General features: G+C 40.0%; 1 protein-coding gene across 1 annotated transcript; it reads right to left on the bottom strand.

The window, feature by feature from the left end:
• Window positions 1-292: 292 nt before the first annotated feature.
• LOC129516188 (olfactory receptor-like protein OLF3) lies at window positions 293-1,246 on the bottom strand. Its single transcript, XM_055335523.1, has one exon. The coding sequence runs from the start codon at window positions 1,244-1,246 to the stop codon at window positions 293-295; it is 954 nt and encodes a 317-aa protein (XP_055191498.1).
• Window positions 1,247-25,200: the final 23,954 nt, after the last annotated feature.

Genomic DNA, 25,200 nt, shown 5'->3' with positions numbered 1-25,200 from the left:
GCAAACTGTACTTTTTGTTCATCACTTTCAGGCCACATGAATGGAGATTGAGTAAGGGTGGGAAGTCCAGTTCAGCAGTGCTCATCTCCACTGAACGTGCTGATGTGACATAAAAATATGCCCACATCCCACACCCCAACCCAACCTCCAGCCTCCTACCCAGCACCACCAGTACATGTGTCGTCATCTCCATCCTGGTTGCCAGGGCAATGCAGGTGATGCCTGCCATATCTGAGTTAAGTAGGAGAAAACACAGGGAAAGCTCTTTTCTCTAACTGATGTTCAAGATCCATCAAGTTGCCAGTTTTGATATTAACCCAGATAACTGCCCTAATACTTTCTGCCAGGCTCCCTTCACCTCCTTATTCCTTAGACTATAAATCATGGGGTTCAGCATGGGCATTAAAATGGCATAGAAGAGAGAGATTAACTTCTCCCGAAGGATAGAGGGGCCAGAATGGGGCTGGATGTAAGTGAAGATGGTCATGCCATAGCACAGGACAACCACTGTGAGGTGAGAGGCACAGGTGTGGAAGGCTTTCTTTCTTCCCTCTGTGGACTGGATCTTTAGGATAGTGGAGATGATCTGGATGTAGGACAGGAGAACCAGGCAGAAAGGTGTCATCAGCAGAACAATGCTAGAAACCATGATTGCAATCTCGTTGGAGGAAGTATCCACACAAGCCAGTCTGACCACAGCTAGGAGTTCGCAGGATATGTGATCAATGTACTTGTTTGTGCACATGGGCAGCTGAAATGTGATGACAGTCTGCATGAGAGAGTTCATAGAGCCACTGACCCAGGAGGTGATGGCCAACCTAGTACAGAGCCCTCCGTGCATGATGACCGAGTATCGCAGGGGGTCACACACAGCCACATAGCGGTCATAGGCCATCACCGCCAGTAGAACAAACTCAATCCCACCCAAGCCCAGGGAGAAGAATAACTGGGCGGCACAGCTCACAAATGGGATTGCTTTATGGGCTGCAAGAAGATGTGCCAACATCTGAGGAACGATGCTTGTGGCATAAGAGACATCAACGAGGGAGAGGTTGGTGAGAAAGAAATACATGGGAGTGTGGAGTCGGCTGTCCAGTCTGATCAGAAGAATGATGAGGAAGTTTCCCAGCACTGTCACCATGTATGTGATCAAGAACAGGACAAAGAGGGAGACCTGTGTGTCCCAGTCACTGGACAGGCCAAGGAGAATAAACTCTCTCGCCCATGTCTGGTTATCTATTTCCATTAAAAACTATGAAGATTATTAGTCTGCAGAGAGTCAGAGAGTACAAGCAGCTGTTGAATTAAAGAACCATAAGAATAAAAAAAAAGAACCATAAGAATAACTTCTTCAAAGAATGCACATCATAATAATCTGTCAGAACTAGATATTTTTTATCATATGTACCAATATCATAGGCTTAATCATAATACTCATTGTATCTACTTTACATAAGAGAGGAGACGAGCACCTTCATAAAGACAGGGTGTGATCTCAGGGAGTCAGTTAAAGCCAGGAGATCACACAGTGCAATTTTTGGAAGTTTAATATCTCTCCTGTTTACCTGAGTTTCCAGGGCAGGAGGGAAATGTAGATGACAATGGGTGGTAAAGGAAGCAATGACGGTAAACGTGGGTCAAAGTTCAAGGACAACCCTACATGTATCTAGTGCACAAAAGATGATGAAATGTATAAATAAACTACAAAAGAAAAAAAGTTGGAGGAGTGAGATATATACTGCAAATAAGGCTGGTGTCTCATGGAAAAATCTGGAATTGCAGAAGGACAAACATTATATGGTCTCATTCATTTGAGGAATATAAATAATAGTGAAAGGGAATAGAAGGGAAGGGAGAAGAAATGGGTAGGAAATATCAGAAAGGGAGACAGAGCATGAAGACTCCTAACTCTGGGAAACGAACTAGGGGTGGTGGAAGGGGAGGAGGGCGGGGGGTGGGGGTGACTGGGTGACGGGCACTGAGGGGGGCACTTGACGGGATGAGCACTGGGTGTTATTCGGTATGTTGGCAAATTGAACACCAATAAAAAAATAAATTTATTATTTAAAAAAATCTGGAATTAAAGAACCTGAATATGAATCTTGTTTTAATGACTTAAAAGAGATGAGATTGAGTTAGACATTTAAACTTTTACATACAAAATGGGCAACGTTGCATAACTCACAAGTGTTTAAGTTCAAATGGAGATAACCAAGGGGAAAGTACTTCATAAACTCATCCTGGCAGTAGCAACTCTGTTTATGGGTGAGCTATAGCAGGAGCCCGACCTGGCAGAGACAGAGTAACAAGTGCTGTGCTTCCCTCTCATATCCTGTCCATAATTTCAGACATTAAAAAAAAAAGGAAGCAAAACCTTTAGAAGATTTGAAATCTATTGGGCAGGAAAATAAAGGTCTTTTGAGAATTTGGTGTCGTTGATCTTTGGAAGGAGAGAGAGAAGAGTGCTCATTTCGTCCTCATTTTTTCACTTATTCTGACTTGTTTTTTATTTTTCTACAACTCTAGCCCTTGTGTATAGTCTCAGTAAAAAGGACAGTATGGAAATGGCTTTCTTTGGCTTTCTATAAAAGGAGGAAGAGTAAATAAATCTGTTTAGTTTTGTTGACTATTTAGCAGATCTGCATAGGAAGTAGACATTTGTTTTTGATTAATTTGGAAAATATCTTTAAGTCCCATCTTTGCTGGATGTTGGGATTTCAAGGGCGGTATTATGCTTCCCTTTACTCCTAATGCTCAAGTGGAAGAAAAAGACACAGAACAGATTGTCTTCCCATCACTGTCCCCCTGTTGCATGTGCAAGCTATTTGGACAAGCCAGCCCATGACTCACTCTGCTCCTCTCACCCACCCCACACATCTCTCTACTACAGCCTTAGTCTCATGACAAATGAGTGACAGTGTCACATCCCAGAGAAAGCAGGACCTTTAAAGCCTGGAAGTTCTTGCTTTAAATACGCTCTCTCCTGCTTGCTGAAGGCTAGAGCAAGCTACTTGAGCAAGCTTCTCTTAACTTTATATTTTTTTTAATTCATAACATGTGGGAAATATTGGCCAAATGAAAGGGTCATTGGTGAACTCAAATGTTTGAAAGATGTACAGTTGGTCCATCAGTGACACTTTGTGAGGATAGCTGATTGACCTTTCATTTCACTTTGATCACCTTTGGGATCTTATTCCTTCATTCATTCCCCTTTCTACTATCCTGGGTTTCTCTTGTTCCTGGTTGATTCCTTTTCCTTCATTATAAAAACCCAACTGTTGCTACATGATTACCATTCTGAGTCTCTCTTCCTTTCACACCCAGAGTTCCCAGATGATTGGTGTCCACTTGCAGGGTATAGTTCCTCACAACATTCATCCTTCAAGCCGTGGAAATCTAGTTCCCATCTTCATGAATCCATGGATACTGCATTCTTGAAGGGCATTCATGGCTTTCTAATCATCAGATTCAGAGATCTTATTCTACTTTATTTCTTTATTGTTTAAACAATTGAACTGTTTGTTCCTTCAAACTCTCCACTGTATGATACTCTTCTGTCCTGATTTTCTTCCAAACTAATGTTTTTGTCTATAGTCTTTGATAATTATTTTAAACTCTCCTGCTGTGTTACTGTGAGGATTTTCTAAGGTTCTATGCACAGAACTTGTGTTCTTCCTATAGCTACTGCTTGAAGGACTTGTCTCTAACACTGGATCTTCCATCTCAAGCCCACAGTGACCTCCTGGACGTCTCTACAAAGTCCAGATGCTTCTTCACAGCTTAAGGAATGATTCCTAAATAGCTCACCATTGATTCAACTCATATCTCCACAAGCCGTATGTGCACCAGGCTCTGTTACCTCTATCAATAGGCTAATAAAATTCTTCCTCTCTCCCAAGACATCATGTTTAATTTTTCCTTCTTCCTTACACTCCACAAAACAAATTCTCTTCTTTCATTGTTCAATCACAAATCTCTCACCTCCCCCTTCAACTTCATTCACACTGCTAATATACCACCACTGCCCTGTCTCTTTCTATCTACTTGCTTTTGAATCTCACTGAGCCTGCCTATGTCCACTGCTGCTAATACTTAATTACCTTTCATGGATACATTAGCTAATTACTTTTAACCCATGGAATAGTATATATACTTCTAAAGTCCTTTCCCTTGGTTAGATTTTTTTGTTTTAGTTAATTGATATCAAAATATTTCTGTTTTCTACAGTGATAGAGTCCATTTCTGAACATCTGGTAGATTAATAAATTAGAAAAAACATCTATGTTTATTCTTTTTATGTGGAAATGATTCTATTTGTGAATTTTTTAGATGTAAATATTCCAAATGGGATTTGAAAGATATAAATTATCTGACCTTATTGTGCTTTGAAAATAGGTCACATATTAGAAAACTGTTAGATTCTAATTCCTAACTATTAGGTTCTAATTCCTAACTATTAATTCCTAATTCTAATTCCTAATTCCTAAATTCTAATTCCAGAATTTCTAATTCTGTTAGGTTCTCATCTCCTAACAGATGGAGGAGACACCAGTAGTAACACTGAAATTACAGGAAAAATCAGGTCTCAGGCATTGATACAGACATCAACACTTCATTGTTTAAATAGAAACATTGGCCACAGTTAAAGTACCTCCATGTGCCTTCTCCCATTATCCAATTATTAATACAAACAGCAAATAGAACCAAAATGCTTTCTCTCTAGGACAGAAGGGATATGCAAACAAAAACCAAGTGTTCAGATTCCTAATCCAACACATTTTATCTAACTTAATACAACTAATCCAAAAGTTCAACTTTAGTCAGTTCTTTAAACAAAGAAAATCTGTCCATTTGCCTGAAATCTATGTGACCTTGTGCATTGGGGAGCTAACTAGTCCTGACTGGGACAAATGAAAGTCGCAAATACAGAACCACAACACCTATAGGAAGGCCCCACAACCAGCAGATAAGGCTCTCTCATGCTGCTCAGAGTGACTCAGAGCCATACCTTCAACAAGGTGAACTGGCCATAGAAATGGCACTTCCATGTAGAGAGAGATTTCTCTGACTCCCGACTGAAGAGTTAGTTGATGGCCACAGTGAGAGCATCCATCCTGAGCAGGAGTACTTGCATGATTCTAACGTATGAAAACAGATGAGTCACGGGGGGCTTGGGTGGCTGGTATCTCAAAGGTGGGTTTGACATCCTGAAAGAACAATTACTTTATTCTCTTTGTGGTCTGGTGAACTTCTTCTAGCCTGACTTGGTTACCTGACTTTTCACTTCCTCTGAGACCATTTCCCAAGTCCCAGTTTCTCAAACCTGTATGAACCTGACACTCACTTTTGGCAACATATTGTATCATGGTCTCCTGTAAAGCCTTGTCTTCTTTATACTTCTTGTTCCCTGTGGCTAAGACTAGGGTTTTCAAGGCAATACAATTCCCTCTGTCTAGCAAGTCTCCATGGTGCAATCCCCACAGCCAGTTCTAGGGAAACCAACTCTGGGATGACCAGAAGCTTGCCTCCAGTTAATGAACTGAGTCTGAGTGTCAGGGGTCTATGAGTAGGCCCTTAATTGCCCTACATCTTCATTTATCTGTTACAAAAAAAGAAAACCATAATATATAGTCATTATCAAACACTTCAGAAATAATTGAGATACAAGGAATTAGAGCAAGTGATAATGTATCTTTCTTGGAAATGTAATATAATACTCCCACATCCTGCTAACCAATATCAATACCTAATGAAAGATTTTCTATTTCTGGGCTTCTTCCCTAATGGTCTTTCTCTCTGTGTGTCCGTACTAAGCTTTGGAATTGAGAATACATATTACCCAAGCTTCACACTCCTGCAAAGCATTGAAATGCAAAGCATTTCACCACATTTGCTATAATGCTTAGGATGAGAAGATTTCGCCAGTCCTGTTTCATGCCCCTGACCCAAGTCCCTAACAAGTCACATCATTTCTGTCTCTGTCCCTGCCAGGGCCACACTCCCACAGCCTGTGGATGCCTCTCAGATGTTAATCAGTGCTGACAAAGGAGATGTGTCTGTTTTCCTCTAGATGTAAGCTGGTCTCAAGAGCTCTCCCTCCAGCACAAGGATGGACCACAGGAAGAGACATCCCAAATTCCTTGGGTCCCAGGGCTCCTCAGTCACCCGGGACTACTTGCCATTGCTAGGGACACTACTGGGAGGACACGGACAGGAGCTAGAAACAGCCCACACACAGACCTAATGAGCTTTGGCAGCAGCTGCATTTGCAGGGGAGGGCTGACACATCCCCCCAGGAGCCTCCTGCATGGCAATGTTAATTGCTGCCACCACTCCCAATGCACAGGACAGGGCCTCCACCCTGCCCTTCTCCCTATGGAAGGTTCTTCTCCATCCCTCTGCCTCTCACATCTTCATTGCAGCTTTAGGCCATTCTAAAGAGTCAGAGAAGCCAGCCTTCTGAGGTTGGAACATGTCCTCCTAGAGCCCAAACCAGACTTTAGCCTTCAAGACCCCAGTCCAGGGAGCAGTGACTGGCTGCATCTAAATCTGGTGGAAACACCCATTCTCCCCTTCTGGCTCCAGATGCCCTTACTTCTTCTGGAGACAGGAGAGATGTGCTTCCCTTCCCTGATACATGCATAGTGTCCAGTGGGCTTCTTTGGCTACTGCAAGTATGATGGATATCCTAGGACATTCCTCATGGTACTATAACAGCATCACGTAGATAGACTTAAAGATCTAAATGTACAAAAAGTTGATAAAGGAAGTATCAGCAACTGCTGAAAAAAACAAAAGAATTAAGATCATCCACGATCCTTAACACAGAAGGGTGAAACTTCTTTCCCTCTTCCAACTTTTTCAGGCTTATAAACATATAATTGACAAATAAAATTGCAAAATATTTAAAGCACACAACATGATGATTTCATGTGTATACATTTTGGAGGGATTCAAATTTTATTTTTAATTAAACATTGTAGTTTAAGATCTCATGGATATACATACTATTATAGGAAATAAATACAGAGGTATCCTTGTACCTTTGCCCTGTTTCTCCCATTGTAAGTAACATCCTGCAAAGCTATAGTGCCATTTCATAAGATAACATGATATATAATAGGATATAAGTATATTCATATTATAATCATATGATATATAATAATGTGATATTAATATATCACAAGATATTGACATTGATGTAGCCAAGAATGTTCCATCACTACAAGAATCTCTCATGTGGTCCTTTTATAGCCACACCACTTCCGTGCAGATCTTATCTTTTCCTTAACCTCTGGTGATCACTATCTGTACTCCATAACTAGAATTTTGGCAGTTGAAGAATTATATATAAATGGAATCATATTCTATATCTCTTCTGGGATTGGTTTTTACTCAGTATAGTTCTTTGGAGATTCACCAGGTTATGTCTATCAATTTTCATTTCTTTTTATTGTTGATAAAGTATTCTATGGTGTGTATGTACTACCTTTTACTTAATTCCAAAAAGATTTTATTTATTTATTCATGAGACACACACACACACACACACACACACACACACACACACAGTGAAAGGCAGAGAGACACAGACAGAGGGAGAAGCAGGCTCCATGCAGGGAGCTCGATGTGGGACTCAATCCTGGGTCTCCAGGATCAGGCCCAGGGCTGAAGGTGGCGCTAAACCACTGAGCCACCTGGGCTGCCCTGGATAGTGTTATTATAAATAAAGCTGCTGTAAACACTAATACATAAGTTTTTGCATGAGGGGATGCCTGGTGGCTCAGCTGTTGAGTGACTGCCTTTGGCTCAGGGCATGATCCTGGGGTCCAGGATTGAGTCTTACATTGGGCTCCTAGCAGGAAGCCTGATTCTCTCACAGCCTTTGTCTCTGCCTCTCTCTTTCTCTGTGTCTCTCATGAATAAATAAATACAATTCTTAAAAAAAATAAGATTTTGTGAGAGAATAAGTGTTCATTTCTTTAAGATAAATGGACAACAGTGCAGTGGCTGCTCATAGGAGGGTACAAATCAAAGTAATATATTCACAGATGGAATCCCAGAAGGAGAACAGAAAGAAAAGAACAAAGAATAGTATCTAAAAAGATGACAGGAGGTTTTCCATAAATCATGCAATACATCAAACTACAGACATGAGAGGTTCAGAGAACACTAAGGGGATAATTACAAAAACAAGCAAACAAATAAAAATGACTAGAGATATATTTCAACTGATTTAAAGAAAAAGGTGAAAATGTTACAAGTATCAAGAAAAGCATATATGTTATATGCAGAAGAACAAAGAAATGAATTAAAAGACTTCTCTTTAAAAATATACAGTCTGGGAGCACCTGGCTACTCAGTAGGTGGAATGTGCGACTCTTGACCTTGGGTTGTAGGTTCAAGCCCTATGCTGGGTGTAGAGATTATTCAAAGTCTTTAAAAATACAAACAAAAAATAAACCTACGCAAGCTGGAAGGAAATGGAGTGACAATAATAAAATGCTGGATAAAAAAAGAATAGTTGTCAACTCAAATTTCTATACCCAGAGAAAATATCTTACAAAGATGAAGAAGAAATAGGAGTTCATCAGACACACACAAAAAAAGGATTTATTTTATTTATTTATTTTTTAAACAGATTTATTGCTGGAAAATCCACACTACAAAAAAAAATGTTCATGGAAATTTCTCAAAGGGAACAACACAATTCTAAACAGAATCTGGATACACACAGAGATGTGAAATTATTTTTTAAAGATTTAACAGACAAGATAATAGACAGTCTAGAGTAGAGGCCACTTAGTGTCATCTCATAAGAAAGACCAGGAGCAGCACATGGTCTTCAACTTCAACAGATCAGACCACAGAATGTGATCCAAACTGGAGACTCAGTTTGCTTCTGACTTGGTTTTCTTTAAATTTTGTTTGCTCTTGGTCCAGCAAATACATATTACAAAGAGTATTTTCAAAGATCGGGATGTAAAGGGCACCTGAGTGGCTCAGTCATTTAAACGTCCAGTTCTTGGTTTTGGCTCAGGTCACAATCTCATGGGTTGTGAGATCAAGCTCTATATCAGGCTCCATGCTCAATGGAGAATCTGCTTGAATTCTCTCCTTCACCCTCTCCTTTTTCCTCTGCATCTACCCCCTCTGTGCTCACACACACACTCTCTCTTTCTAAATAAAAAAATAAATATTATTTTTTTAAAAATCAGGGTGTAAATGGGAGAAAAGTAGTTATAAGAACATTTGGTGAATAATTGATATGAAGGAAATTTCTTAAAAAAATTTTAGATGGAATAATAGTATTTTTGTTATAAATTAACCAAAAATATTATTTTTTTATTTTTTAAAGACTTTATTTATTCATGAGACACACACACACACACACACACAGAGAGAGAGAGAGAGAGAGAGGCAGAGACACAGGCAGAGGGAGAAACAGGCTCCAAGCAGGGAGCCTGACGTGGGACTCAATCCTGAGTCTCCAGGATAGGCCCTGGGCTGAAGGCAGCACTAAACCGCTGAGCCACCTGGGCTGCCCAGTTTATATATTTTAGAAGTTCACAGTAAAATATTGTTTCAGAATGATTGAGGGAAGAGGAAATGGTGAGGCTGTATATAAAACAAGATTGGCCATAATTTGATCATTTTGAATTTGAGCGTTGTATTCATGTATACATGGAGATTTGTTACTATACATCTTCTTCTGTAGGTTTTTGAATTTTTATAATAGAAACATTTTGGAATTCTACCAAGAGCTGATTGTGTTCATGTAAAAAATAATGAGATAGCTCTCTCTATATTAATGACACAAAATGGTTGTGTAGTAAAAAGAGCAAGATCTAAGGTAGTTTTTGTGGCTTGCTACTAATTATGTTTAAGGGGACTATACATACACACATACAAACTATGTTTGCCTTGAAAGAAGACTGCAGTACATGTGTGAAGAGATTTTTGGTTATAATGCACCTTTTTGTACTGTTGGAAAAGTTTTGCCAGGCACAAGTAATTCAAAAGAAAGTAATATGTTTTAAAAATCAATTTGCAAAATCTTGGCTTTATCCCAGCAGTGTGGCCTTAAAGGATGTTTCTTATCCTCTCTGGGGCTCCAGTGCAGCTTCTATGAAATGGGTCTAATAAAAATGCTTTCCCCCAAGGCTAACACTGAGAACCAAATTAGTTAACACATGGAAAGCACTTCTTGCCTCCCTTATGAGAACTCAAATATCATAATTTTACTTGTATTGTTAAGAAAAAAAAAGAGATAAGGAAATGGTCTAATGCTTGAGGATTCACAAGTCTCACCATGTTAACACATTACTCAAGTAGAATAATCTGTTGAAGAGTCGGGATGTCTTCCACTGGGAAACACTATCTGGTGGATTGCTTTGTTGTATATGCTCTTACCCAGTGTCTCTCCACTGGAGGGTCATTTTATCCACCACGGGACATTTAGTTGTCTAGTGGGTAGAGGCCAGAGGTGCTACCAAAGACCCCACGATGGACAGGACAGTCCCCTACAACAAAGTATTATATGGCCCCAAACATCGACAGCGACAAGGTTGAGAAACTGATCTAATTTATGGCCAGCATGCGATGCTGTTTCTTCCAGAGCCAGAAGAACAGTCAGATCCAGGTTCCAAAGGGCAAATTGGAGAGTAGCATTTTTCATGGTTAGACTTGTCATGTCAAAAATCACTTAAATGCATCCATTTTAAGATTAAGAATCTACCAAAATCCTTTATTTTCCTTTATATACATAAGTAAAATAAGTTAATTAAGATTTTTTTTTACTAAAAGACGTGTGTTCATAGATGTTCTAAGATGACACACATGCATTGAAGTATCACTATCCATTGTGACTAATTACCCTAAAGCCCAGTGGAGATTAAATGTTACAGTCCACCAGAGAAACAAGACAACCTTTCATACCCAGATGTCCCCAAAGGGCTTGTTTTACAGAAGAACTTTATGGATATGCCATTATGGTTATGAAACACTGAATCAGATTTTTTTTTCTCAAATATTTCTCAGCACCCAACTTTAAGTTTCCTATTAACGGCCTTAGTGTAGCATTTCCTCTTATGCTGCCCTGCATTGACAGCTCTTTCCTTTTTCCTGAGCATTCAGAATGTCCTTCATAAACATCCACTAATTGGGAATTCCTGTAATCTCCAGTGGGCCCACTAGAAATTAATGTATTAGCACTGGCTGAGAAAATGTCGCCCTGAAAAGTATACAGTCTATGCAATGAAAATGAGGAAAACAGAAATTTAACCAGTAGACTCTGAGGTACATGATATGTTTCCACATACCTAATGCCCACTCAACATTTCTGCTTTCTCAGAAGGAAGACTGGATGACCCTTTGGGTGAAGAACACCAACAAGTTGTGCAGCTGGGTGAGGGTGAAGGTGAGGGATCATGGGACGGGAGGTGGACAAAAGTCACATGGTGACCCTACACCAGTCACACAAATAGGGTACAGCATCTTCGCATATTCTCCTCCTGGCTGTTGCTAATTTTCTTCTTTTATCACCTTTCCCCTATCACTTTAAACAAGGTATATTTGCGGTATGTGTTTCACATCAGTAGACAGGTAGCAGACTATCCATGCAGGACTTTGACATTCCAGAGGAAGAATGGAGTAAACATGGAAAGAAGGTGATATGTTGATTTGGGTGAAATGTAAGCCATCACCTGTCATGATTTTTTTTCAACCAGCATCTGAACCTTCCTTCTGTGTTTGGGGTATCCACCCCTCAAAAGAGGCTAAAATGTTCTCAGCATCCCTTACAGCAAGAGCACAGGGTGTGACCCAGGCTCTGTCAGTTTGGTGCTTTCATGCCAGATTTGGGACAAGGACTAGCAATGCAAGAAGGGAGGAACTACCTAGAACACAATGTTATGAGCCCGGAACTCGAGGCAGAGCAAATGTGGTTTCTAGAATCAGCAGTGGTAACAGTGCAGGAGTGGTGAGTATCTGCAGAACACACTACAGTCTCCAGGCTCAAGAAATACTGGTGGCATCTGCCATGGACCAGTTCTGCAGAATGTTTTTTGATCATTTTTCATAATGTTATTCAACTCCACGCCTAATTTCAGAGATTTTTGTGAGCTGTTTAGTACCCTTTAATAACTGTGTTTTCTGCTTACATTAGCCAAACTTTTCCTCTAGTGCTTGTGACTATGATCACTGAATGATGACATATGGAAATTTGGTAAATAATAGGAATAGCACAATGGGTGGATATTTTTCTTCTTTCCACTTTTCTGTTTCACTATCATAACAGAAGAAGGGGGGAAATGGATTTCATTTTGTGTTTGCTTATCTGATTTTTCTTTTAAATCTTGGCTCAGGTTATAACCACAGGGAGGAGACCCTCAGAGAATGGTCGCAAAGATTAACACTTGAAGCTTCAAGGCACGAACCTCAACTCACTCTCCTGCCATGACCTGTTTTGCACCAAGATGATAGCTTTGCCCTATAAAAGAATGACTCACCACAGAGAATCAGGCAAAGCACTTCAAGCTGTCTGTCAGCAGTTGCCTCTCTGGCCAGCTTTCAAAGCCAGCCTTCTGTCCCTGCCAGGGTCAATTTTCCGAGCTTAAGTATTTAGAGCTAATTGAAAAGATGTATTTGGTTTGCTTTCCTGGCTACCTTTATTCTCTGGGAAAATCTTTAGTATTTCCCTCTCTCAATCCTCTCCATCTTTTTGTCCTACCCACTCGAAACCCCGAGGGAAGCTTGTTAGGTTTGTAGAGGCATGCCATTCCAAAAATCATGAAAGCACCCTGACTAGTTCTTTCCAGTTGTAAAGCCCTTTGGGTTTTCTCTTTCCTTTTTGGAGAAATGAAATGCAACTCTCTTCCCTTTGTCCTATGGATTTTCCTGACTATCCCTGGTTTAAAGTTCGTTGGCATTTAAGAATACTTCACAAAAAGTACTTTGGAATTAGTGACCAACAACTTCTGCAAGTTTTTTTACACTTACTTCTTCCATGAGACATCTGTCTAAAAGTCTGGATCCCTCCAAAAACAAAACATTTTAGTTTAATATTCAAATACTTCTTTTAAATTAGCAGATTCAGTTTTAGGTCGCCAAATTTTCCAAGAATAGAAACTCATGAAAGTACATCTATAAACCTTGAGTTAATGATCTACCACAATTACCATCAGCAAAATAACCATAGTTTGCAAAGTGCATATCCAAGTGATGGGCAGCAGGGAAGTTTTTCCTGAAAAAAAAAATGGACCTGTAAGCTGAAGTATAAAGTATAAACAGGAGTTAATATGATGTGTGTGGGGAGGGTGTCCTGGGGAGTTGAGAAGTAAACAGGAACTTGATTTCTGAGGAAGAGAAGAGTCTCTGCATAGCTCCGCTGTGGGAGGTATCACAGATCTGTGTGCTACCAGAGGAGCCTGGACAGGTGAATAAAGTCAAAACTCATAAGCCATGATAAGTTTTAGTCTCTCACTACCAAAAAGGACATGAGTATACTATTGCCTGGCTGTGATGTGAAGAAAGGATTGTTGAATACAGGAATAGATGTGGGGCCAACCAGGTCGGAGGTGTGGCCTCTGACCTGGGGAGACCTGACACTGGTTACACTAGGGCAAGGTGGTAGCCCTAGATAAAAGGAAATGAATTTGAAATCTAGGAGATGAAATTGATGTTGCTTAATTATGCATTGACTTTACTCTCATCAGAAAATTCTTTATTGAGTTCTTGATTATTATCCTGGATGGTTCTGTATACACTCGGCCACCCTCCTGACTTGAACTCATCTCCCTTATTCTCTTAGTCCCTGCTATTCTCTGATCATGCTTGGCACTTTCTACCTTAGATCTTTGCCTAGGGTGCTCTCTTGACAGGGATGCTCTTCTCCAAATACCTATATGGCTCATTCCACATGTCCTTCAAAGATCTGCCCAAATACTGTATTCTTATTCTCACTGAGACAACCAAGACCTCCCTTCCCTTCACACAATTGATCTTCTTTCTTTCCCTTTTTTCTGTAGACCAATCATCTTCAAACCCTCCTAAAGATTAACATTTCCTTTTCTTATTATTGTCTTTATTGAGTCTCTTCCCAGTAGAATGTAAGCACTGTGAGGAGAAAGAGTTTAGTCTATTTCACTCACCCATCTATCACCAGCTCCTAGGAAATGCACAGAATATGTAAATTCACAATAAGTAGTCACTGAAGGAATGAATAAATGAAGACGGAATATATATTCATCACCATTGTCCTGACGATGAGACCCAGCAAATACCAAAGTAATCTTTCTTTAGAAATGCCTGGGTGGTTCAGTGGTTGAGCTTCTGTCTTTGGCTCAGGGTGTGATCCTGGGGTCCGGGATCAAGTCCCACATCTGGCTCACTGCAAGGGGCCCACTTCTCCCTCTGCCTTGTCTCTGCCCCTCTCTCTCTCTCTCTCTCTCTCTGGGTGTGTGTGTGTCTCATGAATAAATAAATAAAATCTTTAAAAAATCTTATTTTTTATTGGTGTTCAATTTGCCAACATATAGAATAACACCCAGTGCTCATCCCATCAAGTGCCCCCCTCACCCAGTCATTCCCACCCCCGCCCACCTCCCCTTCCACCACCCCTAGTTCGTTTCCCAGAGTTAGGAGTCTTCATGTTCTGTCTCCCTTTCTGATATTTCCCACTCATTTTTTCTCCTTTCCCCTTTATTCCCTTTCACTATTTTTTTATATTCCACAAATGAATGAGACCATAGAATGTTTGTCCTTCTCCAACTGACTTATTTCACTCAGCATCATACCCTCCAGGTCCATCCATGTCGAAGCAAATGGTGGGTATTTGTCGTTTCTAATGGCTGAGGAATATTCCATTGTATACATAAACCACATCTTCTTTATCCATCATCTTTCGATAGACACCGAGGCTCCTTCCACAGTTTGGCTATTGTGGACATTGCTGCTATAAATATCGGGGTGCAGGTGTCCCGGCGTTTCACTGCATCTGTATCTTTGGGGTAAATCCCCAGCAGTGCAATTGCTGGGTCGTAGGGCAGGTCTATATTTAACTCTTTGAGGAACCTCCACACAGTTTTCCAGAGTGGCTGCACCAGTTCCCATTCCCACCAACAGTGTAAGAGGGTTCCCTTTTCTCCGCATCCTCTCCAACATTTGTTGTTTCCTGCCTTGTTAATTTTCCCCATTCTCACTGGTGTGAGGTGGGATCTCATTGTGGTTTTGATTTGTATTTCCCTGATGGCAAGTGATGCAGAGCATTTTCTCATGTGCATGTTGGCCATGTCTATGTCTTCCTCTGTGAGATTTCTCTTCATGTCTTTTTCCCATTTCACGATTGGATTGTCTGTTTCTTTGCTGTTGAGTTTAATAAGTTCTTTATAGATCTTGGATACTTGCCCTTTATCTGATAGGTCATTTGCAAATATCTTCTTCCATTCTGTGGGTTGTCTTTTAGTTTTGTTGGCTGATTCTTTTGCTGTGCAAAAGCTTCTTATCTTGATGAAGTCCCAATAGTTCATTTTTGCTTTTGTTTCTCTTGCCTCCATGGGTGTATCTTGCAAGAAGTTGCTGTGGCCAATGAACTTCGTGTGTTTATTTCCATGTTGCTGATTTTTGTACATGTCAAAGCCAGCTGTCTATGCTTTCTGCACAGAAATGACATAAACTCAAATTCTGCAGCATTTTCAACTCTGCTAAGTCCTTTAATCCACAGGTTGAGGAACATGGTAATAAAAAACATCCTATAAGGAGAATTAAGGTCAAAATGCAAGTCCATTCATGAGTGAAGTCATCCAAACTATCATTTTAAGTGAACATATGCTTGGGTACTATATTGCAAAAACTGTATCATCTTGCTTTTCATCGTCAAAGTCAAGACACACTTGAGTTTAGATAAGTTGTAGCCTCTGGAATTTAGAGTATAAATATTGACCAAAAGACTAATCATTTGCCTTAACTGATTACCTTGAACATAATAACCTGATATGCTCAGCAGCTTGAGGATTAATACTAGCTAAATATTTTCTATCACTTTTAAAGTATATTACTTTTTAAAATGAGATATAACTTTTATGCAATAAAATATGTAGATTTGAATGTTCAGTGCTGTGAATTTTGGCATATATATATATATATATATATATATATCCATATAATCTGCGGTCAAAGAAGATATGAAACATTTCCAGAAACTTCCTTTGTGCCTTGTGCCCCTTTGTAACCAATATACTCCCAGAGGCAACCACTTTCTGATGTTTTCACAATAGATGTTAGTCTTCCTGTTCTTGCAATTCATTAAAATGGAATCTTCAGAGGCGCCTCAGTGGTTCAGTCAGTTAAGCATCTGCCTTCGGCTCAGGTCATGATCCCAGGGTCCTGGGATGGAGGCTGAGGTCAGGCTCCCCGCTCAGCAGGGAGTCTGCTTCTCCCCCTTTCTTCCCCCTCCTCCTCCCTCAGCTCATGCTTGCGCGCTCTCTCTCTCTCTCTCTCTTTCAAATAAATAGAATCTTTTAAAAAATGGAATCTTCAGTATCTCTTCTCTTGGGTCTCACTTTTTTCACTCATTACCTAATATATATGTTTATTTTTAAAAAATGTTTATTTTCTGTCTCTTCTCAATATGGCAGGTACTTGTGTTTGTTCAATGATGTATTCCTGGTGCCCAGAACAGAGACTGCCACATTGAAAGTGTACAAAATTATAATGATATGTTGTTGGGATGTAAGTGGCTAAAATGGGTAGCATGAGGGAAGCGTTGTGGTGGTAGAGCAGTTCTGCATCTTGATCACAATCAAGATACACAAATCTACACGTGTGATACAATGGCCTAGAACTGTATACACACACACACACACACACACACACACACACACCAACCCAGAGAGGAGTGCATATAAAACTGGTGAAATCTGAGCAAGCTCTGTGACTTGAGCCAATGTCTCTTTCCTGGCTGTAATATTGGACTATAATTACGCAACGTGTCACCATTCGGGGAAACTAGGTGAAGGGTACACAAGAATTCCCTGCACTTTTTTTTTGTTTTTACAACTTTCTATGAATCCATAATTATCTCAAAGTGAAAAGTTTTTTAAGTTGTTGAATGAGTCGAATTGAATAAGCAAATACGCAGCTATGTTTTTAAAAAATAGGGACTTAAAAAGAAGAAAATATTTAATAATGTTAAGAGTAGCTTTCTTTGGATCTTGTAACAGTGGCAGATTTATTTCTATCTCTCTATCTAGATGTTTAAATTCCTAATGGAAAAAAATTTAACTTTAGGCTTTCATTTTTGTTTTGTTTTTTGTTTTGTTTTCCTTTAGATATTCTTTGAGTCTCCTACCATAGAAGAGGCTTCCAAATAATCCTTAAAATGCAAAGACATAAACCCTGCCTCACTCCCAGCCCCCTAAGCTGAGCCCCCAGTGTACCCCAAGGTGAGAGCATGTCCCTGGTACATAGTGAACCACATGGTTAGCTAGCAAAGCTGCTTTTGGATACCAATGGTCTCTCTAGCCAGCCTTTTTAACCCGCTTGCTGCTTTCTGCCACTGGAGTTGTCAATTTGTCTTGCTTGGCATTGGAAGCTTAATGAAAGAACAGATTTGGTTTGTGGTTTTTAGGTAGTTTGCCTAAGGGAAATATTTTCTCTGTACCCCTCCCACCCGAAACAGAAAGAGAAGTTTTGTGGGCATGTAAGGGCACAGTGCTCCTAATGCCATTGGAAAGCCATGCCCATGACTCATTCTTTCCATTCCTAGAAGGCAGCTCAGCTTTGAAAATTGCACTTATTTATTTTAATGCAAAACAACCTCCTTCCTTCTCCTTTATGCTTCTCTACCGGATAGCCCCTGGGGTAATAATGTTCAGAAGTCTTTGGAACTAGCAACCTCCAATTGTGAAAAATGTCTCTGATAGCTCTTCACTGAAAAGGCTATGTGAGGAACAACAGCTAAGAAAGATTTTGATCCTTTAAAAGGAAAAGAAAAAGCACATTTGAACAAGACTAAAAGATTTTTAAGTGGTTTTGTAATTTCTTTTCATCCAGCTCTGTGAATTGCCAGAGCCAAGATGCTCCACAAGCCACATCTATAAATGTTACTGAGTCAGGAGCATCTCCACTACAAAGCTCCAGTCCCTCAGGCTTCTAGTGAAGCCCAGATGGAAGAAAAGGAGCTTCTGCAAACAGTAATTCTCCTTTTCACTCACTTCTCCTACTTTAAAAACTCTAGGCTGTTTATCTGTCTCCTTATCACTTCCCTGAGGGTGAACCTCCTCCTAAGCATGTTCTGAGCTGAAATAGTAAGTAACATAGATGAGGGAGGTTTTTTTGTTTTTTTTTACCTTTAAGAGCTCCTGGAATATGCAAGATTAGTTTTCTAGGCATTGAGGATGAGAGGGCAGGAGGACCCTTCCTTGGGCAGGGCAGGGGTGAGGGGAGCAGTCATAACCGGTACATGTGGTTGCAGTGGGTTGATCTTTGTGTATGTATGAGGCACAGGAAAGTGTGTATCTATGAGTTAAAGACTCTGTGAGCCCAAAGGGGCCAAAGTTTCCTTGAGGATTATCTGTTTCTGTGTTACTTCACTTGTGTTACTATTATACCTTATTTCTCATCTCAGAATCTCCTGACATATTCCTTTTTTCTTCTGCTGTGTTGAAAGGGAATTGTCTCTCTTCATTTCCATGACATGAAAATTGAGGTCCAGGGAAAAATGAGGATTGCCCAGCATTACACAATGAATTAATGACAGAACACAGGCCCAAGTCCCCAGGTTCTCTACCTTCCATCTGTTCTTTCCATTACACAACCCCTGGAGCTGAGCACCCTGGCCTGCTGGTTCCACATGTTGGGGGGACAGGTAAGGGCAATCCACCAGCCAGCACACACTTGGCACCCAGGCTTGGGTGCAAGCTTGATTCATGACAGCAGATGCAGATACATCCACTCTTGCCATTCCACCTTCTCCTTACCCTTCTGTCAATAAAAGCTAAGAGAAATGTTCTAAATAATCAAGTTAAAAAGGTTAATGTGATACAGGAACTATGGCAATACAAATAAAGCCAGGCCAGCGACCTTGGGTATGCCATCGCTACCACATTTGGAAAAAGTGAGTTTATGGAGTTGTACTAAATTAAAATAGGATTAGAGGACAGCATTACAGGGGGGCTAATTGAGAGATTTTTGTGAAAGAAACTGCTTGGCCAATATCACCTTAATCAAGTAATAAGCATGAACATCATTCGTAATGGGATAAGTTGAAATCACGTGATAGAGTGAAGAACTCCACATCACTTCTGTGATTCTCTGGACAAAACGTGTAACCTGAAACTCAGGATGGGGAAATAGCAGAGAAATTCAAAATGTGGATAGAGAAAGTACCTGGCTACAGTTGCCAAAGTGTCAAGGTCATAACATGAAAGAAAGACTGAAGAAGACTAAAACAGTGAAAAAAATTAACATGTGTGATTCTTTGGAACAGGCACTGCCAAGTCTTTCGGGGGGATCATGGGTTCTCCAAAGGTCAGGGAGGCTCTGGGATCGATAATGAGTTGGGCAAGACTCTGACTTAAATGTCCGACATCTTTCTATGGAGATCATCCAACTGGCTATTAAGACATTTTGTTTAACTTCAACCAGGAAGTGAAGTGTCTCCAAGGGAATAATGTTTGTGATCTCCTGCCCATTGAGTTTTCATCAGTAACAAAAGTTGAGGTGTCCTTTCCACCTTATCCTGCCCTGGCCAACGTGGGGTTTGCTGCCTCTCAGAGCTCTTTGTTCTCAGAATAAAAGATCCGCCATCAATTCAAATTGTCAGCTTGAAAAAAAAAAAAATGTCAGCTTGTTCATCATCCTCCAAGAGGTGAGCTACGGTCCAAGATGCAGTCTCAGCTGTTCCATCCTGAGTCTTGTAATTCTCCCTGGCTCTGCCTTCTTCTTCTACCATTTCAATTACACATCAGCAAAAAGAACTCCAGGCAGCTCTCAGGCTATGCAAGCAGAGTCATGAGTCAAGCTTGACTCTTGTGCTTGGCTGAACCAGGCCATATTTTCAGCGTCTTACTATTGCCTTAAAGAAGACTTTTTGTAATCTCATTAGAAAATTCGAATTTTTGCTTGTCCCCTGATAGATACTCAGAAATCTGGCATGCATTTTCTCAACCCTCTCTGCTCTCCCCAAGACTCTAAGACCAGCATCCAGCGATGCACTGAGCTATTGCTTTCACAGCTTTCAACTCCGGCATCACGTTCAGATTTTACCTGCCGTAAGAGTCCTTTGTTTCTTAGGCCCCTAATGTATTTGTTTGTTCCATAGTTTAAACTCCTCCTGACTTCTACCCTGCCTTTCTGCACCTTTACACGCACTTGATTTTCTGAACTTGGTAGAAAGACATGGATGTGATTGTCCTGTTGCCCACCATGGCCCCAAAACCCAGGATTCTGGAACTAAAACCAACAAATCCCGTTCTGTTTGGATTTGTCATTTTATCCATTGATAATGTCTTCCTCCAAAATATGTTAATCCATACGGACTTGTCCTCACCAGCACACATCCCCACCCTGCTATGAGCCACCATTCCCTGGCATCTTTTACAGCACAGAATAATCCTGACTTTGCTATTGAATCACCATTTTTAAATTATAGACTTAATCTTTAGAAATGAGAGCACAGCATCCTCTTTTCCCCTCAGAACACTTTTTAAGTACCATTATTACTTTCTCAGGGTCTACTTTAGCTTTTTGAAACTATGTTTCTAACAGTTGAGCAACCATGGTTAAGCAATGCCCTTGGCTCAGTTCTATGACCTGATGGTATTCAAACATTATAGGGCAATCAATGCACAACAACAGAGCAACCTTCGAGTTACCCAATTCAACAGATGTTCTAATCCCAGAGAAGGACTAATCATTTCTTATTACAAGTGTGTATGATAGAGTCTAATCCATGCAGAGATTTTGGAGCAACTTTTTTTTTCTGTTCAACCGGTTGCTAAACTCCCATCCATGGGCACAGGGCTTTAGTCCTATTGTCCTCAAGGTTTATCCTAAACATGGCACCTGCAATCAGCAGCAAACTTTCCTCCTGAGTCTTCTCTCTCTTCTTTCCGGGCCCTTTGGTCCTGTTCCCCTCAACTGCTCACCACAAGTCCTCTGTGCCCAGTCTCCAGCTCGAGTTTCCAGTCATTTTTCTTGCTCTATTCAGCTTCTTTACTTATTCCAAAGCTGAGATGGGAAGGGATAATGAGATGGGAAAGTAGAAGGAGCAGGATTCTTACCAGACCAGCCTCCGCAAGGATTGTCTAGGAGATACACGGACTTATAAACTGCAGATACTAATTTTAAGCTGGCGAATCTTCCTAAATTCCCCATACCCTGGCTTTTATTTTGAAAATATGCCTCTCTCTCATTGAAGGCTCCAAATGCAGCTGGGCTCCAGGAAGGAAAGAAAAGAGAGAAAAACTTGTTCTGCCACATATGTTTCAATCTGTACCAAAAAGGATTTCAGTGCACCTGGGTGGCTCAGTCAGTTAAGTGTCTCTGCCTTTGGCTCAGGTCATGATCCCAGGGTCCTGGAATCGAGTCCCACATTGGGCTCTCTGCTCAGCGGGGAAGACTATTTCTCCCTCTACCCCTTACCCTGCTCATGCTCTCTCTCACACTCACTGCCTCTCTCAAATAAATTTTTTAAAAGAGTTTTTTTTTTTTTTAAAAAAAGGTTTTAGTCAACATGGCGAAAGCCTACATAATATTTGGAAAAGAAGATATTGCCAGATGTATACACACATACCACGGGATTGGGAGTATAAAAATATAAAACATTTCTAGAGGATAATTTGTTGCTATGTATCAAAAACCCTCTAAATGCTAATCTCTTGTCTTGTTTCCATTCCCCTTTAAGGAATCCATCCTATATCAGAAATGCAAATCAAGAGGTAAGTAAAACAGATACTTTTAACACAATTATTGTGACTAGCAAAGTTCTGGAATAATCTAACTTCCAAAATGGAAACTGACCAAATATAATTTCAGTAAATGAGTTGAACTGCTACACAGCTGTTAAAAAACCATGTTTGAATGTTTAATAGCATGATAAAATATTCAATATATAAATCATGGAGAAAAGAATACAACATGGAACTGTATACAATATACAAGATGATCCCAATTTTCTAAATATATGAATATATGTAAATATATAAATAGACACTATCTAGCTATGGATGTATAATCATTGATCAGAATCTTAACTAGGGTTATCTCTAATATTGGGATTTCATATAGGTCATTTTAAATATTTTCTATAATGTTTGGTATTTCCCCATTTTCTATAATGGACATATAGTAGTTTCATAATAATAAAAAGTGTGTTATTTTAATATAAATAAGCAAAAGTATTGACAAAGTTGTGTTCATGTCTAGATCCTATAAAGCTAATATTGCTATGGTGCTAAATCTGGCAAAGTCAGTATAACAAAAGAAATCCACAGACCAATGTGTCCCAAAGTTGATATTCCACAGAAGTCTGACCTATATACTTTAATAAATATCACAGGGAAATGTTTCATTTTTGAGTAAATATAAAGTGTTGCATTAAATAAACGTAAGGAGTATTATTTATTGCAGGACTACTCAGAGCCTTCAATACGCTGATATGACTTTGAATCTGCAAAAATGGGTATAGAACATGGAATTTCTCAAAGTTATTTGAGCAGCTCACTTATTAATATGTTCCTGACCCCTGTTCCACAGAAAAATAATCTAGGACTGCTGTATAGATGAAGCTCATTTGAAAAAAAGAAAAAAGAAATAGATCAAAACTCCTAAAAAAAACATTAGTAATTTTAAACCTTAATTAGAACATAATTTACCATAATCAAGTGCATATATTCCACCAATGTAAGAAGTTAAAATCTACTGGATCTAGTATGATGTTTAGTGAGATGTTTTGTTCATTCCAGATTTTATATATTTTGGTATGCCAGAAATAAAAATATATTTCCTTAATATGATAAATATTATCTCACCAGGGACACCTGGGTGGCTCATCTACCTTTGGCTCAGGTCATGATCCTGGGGTCCTGGGATCGAGTCCCACAACAGGCTCCCTGCAGGGAGCCTTCTTCTCCCTTTGCCTATATCTCTGCCATTCTCTGTGTCTCTCTTGAATAAATAAATAAACTCTTTTAAAAAATTATCTCTCCCTTTTATAACAATAGCAAACATCACACCTCTTTAAAAAAGATCAGTAGCATTCCTTCAGACCAGTATGACTGGTTGGAAAATGTAATGAAAAAAACATGATATTTTAGATGAACAAAATAAACAATCTATAAATAGGATTTATATCTGTTCTAATGTCAAAACCTCACATAATCACAGTGGTTACATACCCGGGTTTGTGTTTGACTTCTTCAGCCCTGCTGTACCTGCCAATGAAATACATCAGTCCATTTCTTGAGGATATTTTTCAGTAATCCACAGCTATCCAACTTAGTGGGGATGTTCATTTTTCTGTCTACAAGCAAATAAAACACAGGGGCTGTGATTTTTTTGTTTAGTCTTTGGCAGTAGCAGAGGTTGAGGACAGGCCCCAGTACCTTTTAGATAGAGTTCACTATGAGCATTGCCCGGCCATCACTAGACCTCCCCAACGCTTCCAGGTCAGACAGAGGCCATAAAATGAGTTACGGACAGAATTGGCAGTTAGCTCAGGAGGTGGGGAAAGGAGGTTTTCCTCACACTTGAGGATCTGTCGCAATTTCTTGCCTTTCAGAATGCATGCACCTAGGTCAGCTTCCAGCTTCTCTAGGGCTTTCAGCCTTGCATCCAGGCCCTGGGGCAAAAGGGATGAGGACAGAACGTTTGGCTAGCTCAGGAGGGGTAGGTGGGTTGGGAGGCTGCTGCTGCTCCTAATGTCTTCAGGATATAGGAGTTTCCTCCAGAAATGACCAGCCTAACTGTGACTTGCCCAAGGGTTATAACCTGAAATCCAGGCTCTAGATCGGAGGGAATGGGGGCCTAGCAGGAGACTAGCTGAAGAAAATGGGTGGCTTTGAAGGCTCCCTTGCTCCCAGGCTCTGTCAGTGTCATTATCAAGGAACACCATGTAAGCCAAGAGGTGTCCATGAGTGCCCCCTAAGACTGTCTAAGTCTGTGTCAGATCTGTCAAGACTTGTTTCTGAATCCTTTAAAATTATTTTTCTTCTGTTAGGAGGATGTTAGTCGATTTTGTTTTTCTTTCTCCAAACCACCCTATTTGAATTTCCTAATTAGAATATAAAGAGAGACAGAGAGAGCCCAGATTTAGGGTGTGGAGGCTATATATTTCAGTGATCGGGAGAAAAAAAAATGCCTGTGAGGCTTTTTTAGGTTAATGTAAAAACTGAACTATTTGAGAATTCTATAAAGGAAAATAGGTGAAATCCTTCCAGGAACATGTTGTTAGCATAAATGCTTACTACTGTTAGAAGGCAGAAACAGGAATTTCCATGTAAAGATGGCAAAAAGAGGCCAGATCACAAAATTCCCTCCCATCAATATATAATGAAATTAATTTAAAGAAAGTTGTAAGAGCATAAAAAAACATATGTAAAAAGTGTAAAGCAAAGAAGGAATGGGGCACGCCATCATTCCATAAAGCCTAAATGTGAATATAATTTTAAAAATGCATGGCGTTGACTGAGCCCTTCTATGTACTAGGCCCTCTTCGAACCGTGTCTTATTAAGAATGGTATTTGAAGCCAGGATGCTTGGCTTCAAATCCTCTACAAAAAATAAGATCCTTCATCTTGGAATGATGTTAAACACCATCCACCACTGGTTCTGCCAAGGGCTCCTTCATAGCCTGAGTAATTAAACTAAAGGAAGAAGATGAGTTGATGAAATGTTAAGAATTCTTGGCTGTTATTAACCAATTCTGAGAGTGGACTGATTAGGTGGGTGGCCCTGGAAAAAGAGAGTGAAATCCTTCGAGGCAGAAACATCCCTCCTACCTCCAACATAATCCGCACAGAGATCAAAAAAATCTGCAGCAATTTCCCAGGGTTCAAGAGTACTGCACGCCAAGAAGAGGGTACATCCACCCAAATGCAGAAAACTCTGGCTCAGAACACTTTGTAATATTTCACGTATTCTTGCTGTGGAGAAACCTTTACCTGAGCAATTTTTTGGCTTCTCAGTCGAATTTAAATTTAC

This window comes from Nyctereutes procyonoides, unplaced genomic scaffold (assembly GCF_905146905.1).
Source record: "Nyctereutes procyonoides isolate TBG_1078 unplaced genomic scaffold, NYPRO_anot_genome, whole genome shotgun sequence".
NCBI classification, from domain to species: Eukaryota; Metazoa; Chordata; class Mammalia; order Carnivora; family Canidae; genus Nyctereutes; species Nyctereutes procyonoides.
This window is presented reverse-complemented; position numbering and strand designations above follow the sequence as displayed.